This window comes from Arachis hypogaea, chromosome 7, assembly GCF_003086295.3.
Source record: "Arachis hypogaea cultivar Tifrunner chromosome 7, arahy.Tifrunner.gnm2.J5K5, whole genome shotgun sequence".
In the NCBI taxonomy this organism is placed as follows: domain Eukaryota; kingdom Viridiplantae; phylum Streptophyta; class Magnoliopsida; order Fabales; family Fabaceae; genus Arachis; species Arachis hypogaea.
This window is the reverse complement of record NC_092042.1, coordinates 49,085,801-49,091,880: the sequence shown is the minus strand read 5'-3', so window position 1 is coordinate 49,091,880 and position 6,080 is coordinate 49,085,801. Positions and strand designations below refer to the sequence as shown.

Here is a 6,080-nt window from a genome sequence, read left to right as displayed (position 1 = left end):
TAACCCAAAATCTGCACTTAAAATATGAAACAGAATCAATTATATATTTATATTGTCTTCTATATTTTTTATTAAGGGAATACTCATAATGGCATGTACATATTGAAATTATATATAGGATATAGAGACACACATTGTCAAAATAAAAAAGAAAAAAGAAAGAAAGAAAGAAAGAAAAGGACCCATGTGATTTCCCTTTCTCTCGTTATCTCTGTATTATTGCACTATGTATGGGAGAAAGCACCTTTTAAATATGCTATTCTAAGTTTTTCCATTTCAGTACCAACTGTGTTAGTGTTCTTGTCGAGCTTCCACCTTCATTGATTGCATCTTCTGCACTTCCTTTCAATTCTCTCATTCTTTGGCGAATTTCCTTACCTTCATCACCAATCATTAAATTCTTTATAACCTCAGCAACCTCTCCTCTTTCAACTATTCCCATCTCATTAACCTTAGCCCTAATTGCCACTTTCAAACCATTGCAAAATAAAGCAGCATTCATCCTTTGTTCAGCAAAGAGTGGCCATGCAATCATTGGAATTCCATGAGCAACACTTTCAAGAATTGAATTCCATCCACAATGGCATAGGTACCCGCCAATTGCAGCATGACCAAGAATTTTGATCTGGGGTGCCCAGTATGGAACAATAATTCCTTGTTCTTTTGTTCTCTCCAAAAACCCACTTGGTAGATATTTTAAAGGATCCTCACTAAAATTCCCAAAGTCAAAAATAATGTCAAATTTGCTAGGTGGTTTTAGTAGCCACAAGAACTTTTGACCACTAAGTTCTAATCCCAATGCAAGCTCAATGATTTGCTTATGAGAAATTGTCCCACCACTCCCAAATGACACATACAAAACAGAATTTTCTTGTTGCTTATCCAACCAGTTTAGGCACTCCAAGGTATTATTGTCATTTCCCTCAATCATACTAGACTCATGTTGTACAAATGGTCCAATTGCATGAATACAAGGTACCATTCCTCTTCTTTCTTGTTCTTGCAATTCTTTTATGGTGCTTGCTTCCAAATCAAAAAATGTATTAACCAATATACCATCAGCTAAGAAAAATCTCCTGCTACCTTCAAGAAACTCCTTGTATGTTTCGCTAGTTCGATCGTTGAATGGGTCAGGCAGATCCGATCCTTGAACCGGAATGCAACCCGGAATCTTTATAGGCTCTAATAAATCTTTGTACTCAGAAGTTGTTGTCTCATCTAAATTTTCTGAATACAAGCATAGTGCTAGTAACATAGCTGAGGAGGGAAAATATGTATAAGACAACACATTAAGATCTTTGACTAATTCTAAAACTTGGGTTATTATACCATCAGAAATTATGGCAATAAGCCTCGATTTTGAAATTAATTTCTTCACTTCGTCGTGAATCAAAGGCACAGATCTGGTTATCAAAGTTCGAACTAGGAATGCAGGGTGAGTATCTTGTACCTCATCCTCCAAATTTTTTGGCGAAACGAAAATATAGTCTATGGTTGGTGGAAGAGACTGGAGAAGCGCTTTGGTTTTGTTGCATGGAGAACCATTAATAGGAACTAAGCAAGTTACATGAAGATCTTGGTCGAGTCGAATTAATCGTTTAGCAAATTCAAGAATTGAGCGAAGATGGCTGTATACAGGGGCTGAAACTAAGGCTATGCGAATTGTTTTGGACTCCATCATGAGGATAGTGCAATTCTCTAGTTTCAGTTCTTTGTGGTTGTATATACTATAATTTTGAGAAATATTGATTAATTATTTATAGAAAAAACTCATTTTGGCAATAGAGTATTTTCCTAGTGAGAATAATTAAACTGAAGGAATGTGAAATTTAACCTTATAGGCAATAGAAGTTGTTATGCTAAACTGAAGGATGTTACAATATTCCTATATTATTTGGAGTTTTGAAACTTCTTTATATTATTAATAGTATTCTATAAACTATTTTATTAATGGAGTTTTTATTGTACATTGATAACATCTTTAAACAATTAATACCAAAAAATTATATTTTTTAAAAAAGTTAGTATTTAAAACATTAACACTAACTTAAAATTATACTTGTAAATAAAAAATATAAAATAATCATAAAATATTAATTTTTTATCTTTATTTATTTATTAAGTAATTTTTTTTAATTTTAGTGTTAATTTTTTTACTCAAATAAAATAAAAAAATATTATTTCCCAAAATAATTTTTTATTTTTATTTTTTAAGATTTGTTTTGTTTTAGAATTTCATAAACATATTACAGTACGATTTAGATCATACTAGTATATTTTTATTTTTAATTAATCTAATTTTATTCACATAATTTAAAATTTTAAATTATAATATTTTTTAATTAAAATTTAAATAGATATAATTTAATTAATAACTTAATTTAATTTAAAAAAATAAACGTATTCGTATTATTATACTTATATGATTAATTATGTTTATTTAGTTAAAAAAAGTAACTATTTAAAACCATTAATTATAAATTAAAAATTAATATACTCGTATTATTTTTAATACAACTCCGTTTACAATACTCTCTAATAGTTTGGTGAATCAACCGTCTATAAAACCTTTAATTATTTAATGAATCAATACTCCATATATCTTTATTTTTAAATTAATTTTTTGCAGTCAAAATTTTCATTATTTTTTTTATATTTATTTTACCTCTTCTCTTCTGCTTTAAATTAAAAAGCCCTTTATATTTATTTTACCTCGGATTTGGATCCTCTAAAGTTTGAATTTTACTTTAGAGAGTAAAGTGTGATCTTCTACTCTTAAATAGTTTCTCTTTCATATTTATTCTTGGTCCCACTTATAAAATAAATGGTGAGAGATCACACTTTACTTTCTAAAGTAAAATTCAAACTTTAGAGGATACAAATCCTTTTACCTCATAGCTCTCTTTCTCAAATCTCACTTCTAACCAAATCTATCATCGCCATTCATCACTGTCATCTCTTTCCTCATCGGCGTCTCGTTCAACGTCACATCTCCTTCATCGTTTCTATCGTCACGTCGCCGTCTCGGAGCCACTTAACCTCACTGGCATAGTGTCCTGCAGGCCGCAACCATACCCGCATCGTAGCTGTACTTCTTTTCACCGTGGTTATTTGCCGCCTACTTCTCTCCTGTGGTGTGAGTGGTGATGCTGTTGTGCTCCTCTGTTCTCGGCACCTTCAGTATCCTCCATTCTCGTGCTGTTGTGCTTCTCTACTGCTCTTCTGCTTCTACTTTTTTGTCGTCGTTCCATTAGTCCGAGCCATGTTCCCTTCTTTTAGTTGCTCTGCTTAGTTTTTCTTGGATCTATTCCTGTATTTTAGATATGTTCTTGTTCCTATTTTTAAAATTTTTGTTTCAAATAGAATATTTTTAGGATATTTTGAAATTTTTATCCCCTATTTTAATTTTGTTTGTTCTTCTAGATATGTTTCTAAACTGTTCTTCAATTTTTGTCCCTATTTTAATGTTCCGATCTTCTATTTTTCTCCTATTTTAGTGTTTTAAATTAAAATTCAAAATTTTACTTTCTAACTCATTTAAGTAATTTAAGTAATCTAATCCTAAAAGAACATCTTAATATTTAAACTTAATACTAAATAATATATTTGATTCTATTAATTAAATTTAAATTCACATTCTTGTGTTGTTTCTTTTAGTTACAAAAAAAATTTCAAATTCAAATTTTTATTTTTAATTTAATAAAATAACTTTAATTATTTAAAGAGTATTTTTATCATTTAAAATTATATTAAAAAGTATATTTTAGTCTTTTAAAATCAAATTTAAATTTTAACATTATAAATTTATTAAATGATAATAGTTTAAAATAGAATTAGATTTTTAAATTAAAAAAAGAAAAAAAATTTTCTACAACGAAAAAAATATGAATAAAAAGGAGGTGAATGATAATTAAAGTAAGACTAGAGTTAGATAAAAGTTATATAATTTATTGTTGGATTGATTGTTCGAGCTTGTAAGTCGATTCTTAATTTTTATAAAAGCATTTTTGTCTTTATAAAATTATCTATAAAGGTATTTGATAAATTAAAATTTAAAATTATGTTTTCTAGTTCATTTAAACAAATTTAATTCTAAAATAATTTTTATTGTTTAAATTTCTAGTTTTTTTTATGCATTTAAACAACGTCAATACCAAAAATATTTTTTTCTCTTTTTATTAATATTTAAATAAATATTTTATAATTTTTAAATTAATCTTTAAAAAAGATAATTCTATCTTTTTAAATTTAAATATAATTTTTTAGTTTTACCCCTTTTAAAATTAAATTTCTAATTCAAATTAAATAACTTCAATTTTAAAAATTTTTTAGTCTTTTAAAATTAATACCAAAAAATATGTTTGACTTTTCAGTTTTTTAAACCTTTTATAATAATGTTATAATAATCTTTTTTTAAATGTTATAATAGTTTAATATGAGGAATCCAAAAATATAATGGGTTCAAAATGGCCCAATTTGAAATAATAATCTTAGTCTAAACAAATTTTAAATAAAAAAACAAAAATTAAATATAAGTATTAATTTTTGTTTAACTCTTTAAAATGAATTTTAATATTCCAAAGCTCTAAGAAGCATTGAATCAGGTGTCATATTATGGGCAGTTTAACTAAATTTTTTAAATAATTTTTTTTGAAAAAGAAACTTAAAATATAAATACTTTTATTAATAATAACTTTTAAATAAGTTATTTTGTATTTGGAAAGTTATTATAAAAGTTCTTGTTTTAAAATTGTACTTTAAATAGAAGTGATAAAATAACTTTTAAAAATAGGAGAAGTCAAATTTTTTAACTTTTTCAAAAATTCTTAAATAACTTTTTAAAAAATTAAAAATTTATCTAAAAAATTATACCAACCACTATTAATATAACTTTTTATAAATTAAAAGTTAAAAACAAGTAGCTTTTTAATGTTCCCAAACGAACCCTATATCTAGAATACTCATCAAAAAATCAATAATTCTTGAAGAAAAGTCAATATATCTCTATCATATATCTCTATTCTCTTTCTTTCTCTCCCACTTTTAACTTTTCTAGAAGAACTGTTGATTGTTTAATGAATTTTAGTTGTGTATAATAATACTGCCTTAGTACTTAATTCCACAATTAACCTTTCATGTTTATATTACTACTATTTTGGTCTAATTTGATAGTTGCTGAATTCATATACATGTCCCTGATTGGGGATTAAGTTACTCTTCCATTTAAATCTTTTTCAAACTTTATTTAGTTGGGTAATCATAACGTACACAGTTCATTCACTTCATTGATAAGAGATTCATATAGTATATATACATGAGATCTTAGGTTGAAATTAAACTTAATAATAAAACAAATAAATGAATGAAAATAGGGTGTTTGTTTAGCGCCTGTAGCTCAGTGGATAGAGCGTCTGTTTCCTAAGCAGAAGGCCGTAGGTTCGACCCCTACCTGGCGCGAATTCCTTTGTTTTTTATAAGTTTTGGTTTTATAGGTAGGAGTAGGACCAAGAATAAATATGAAAGAGAAACTATTCAAGGGTAGAAGATTATGAAAGAGAAACTATTCAGGGTAGAAGATTACACTTTACTCTTTAAAGTGAAATTTAAACTTTAAAGAAAAGAATCCAAATCCACCAAACTATTAAACTGAAGCAACTCCCATCACCAACCAAACTAATAGGTCAATATACATTAAGGGTTAAGTATGATTTTAGTCTCTAAGGTAAGGGCTTCGTCCCAGCCTTTTTTTGTTACAAAATGGTCCCAAATGTTTAATTTAATTTTAAAATCGTTCTTCGGATGAAAATACCCTTCCCCTTCTTCCCCAAAATCAACCAGAAAACAGAAGTAGATGTAGAGGCAGAAGGAAAAACAGAAGTAGGAAGTAGAATCAACAACATCAACAATGGTGAACAACAATGGTGAATGGTGAATCAACAACAACAACAACAAAAGCAAAAAAGAAGCAGAAGTAGAAGCGGAAAGCATAAGCAAAAAACAGAAATAGAAAGTAGAAGCAGCAACATTGAAACACCAATCTGCTGGTATTTGGCAAGGAGTATCGACGACCGTCCAAACTC

At 27.6% G+C, this 6,080-nt stretch overlaps 1 protein-coding gene and 1 non-coding gene across 2 annotated transcripts; one reads left to right on the top strand and one right to left on the bottom strand.

The window, feature by feature from the left end:
• Nucleotides 1-256: 256 nt before the first annotated feature.
• Nucleotides 257-1,678, bottom strand: LOC112703028 (hydroquinone glucosyltransferase). The gene has a single exon (XM_025754325.3). It carries the CDS (start codon nt 1,676-1,678, stop codon nt 257-259), a length of 1,422 nt encoding a protein of 473 aa, XP_025610110.2.
• A 3,706-nt stretch (nt 1,679-5,384) lies between these two features.
• On the top strand, nt 5,385-5,457 carry TRNAR-CCU (transfer RNA arginine (anticodon CCU)). Its single transcript has one exon. It is a non-coding gene; the product is annotated as a tRNA-Arg (tRNA).
• Nucleotides 5,458-6,080: the final 623 nt, after the last annotated feature.

What these genes read in the sequence shown, in the direction of transcription:
- LOC112703028 (XM_025754325.3), bottom strand. Translation starts at nt 1,678, where the DNA reads ATGGAGTCCAAAACAATTCGCATAGCCTTAGTTTCAGCCCCTGTATAC.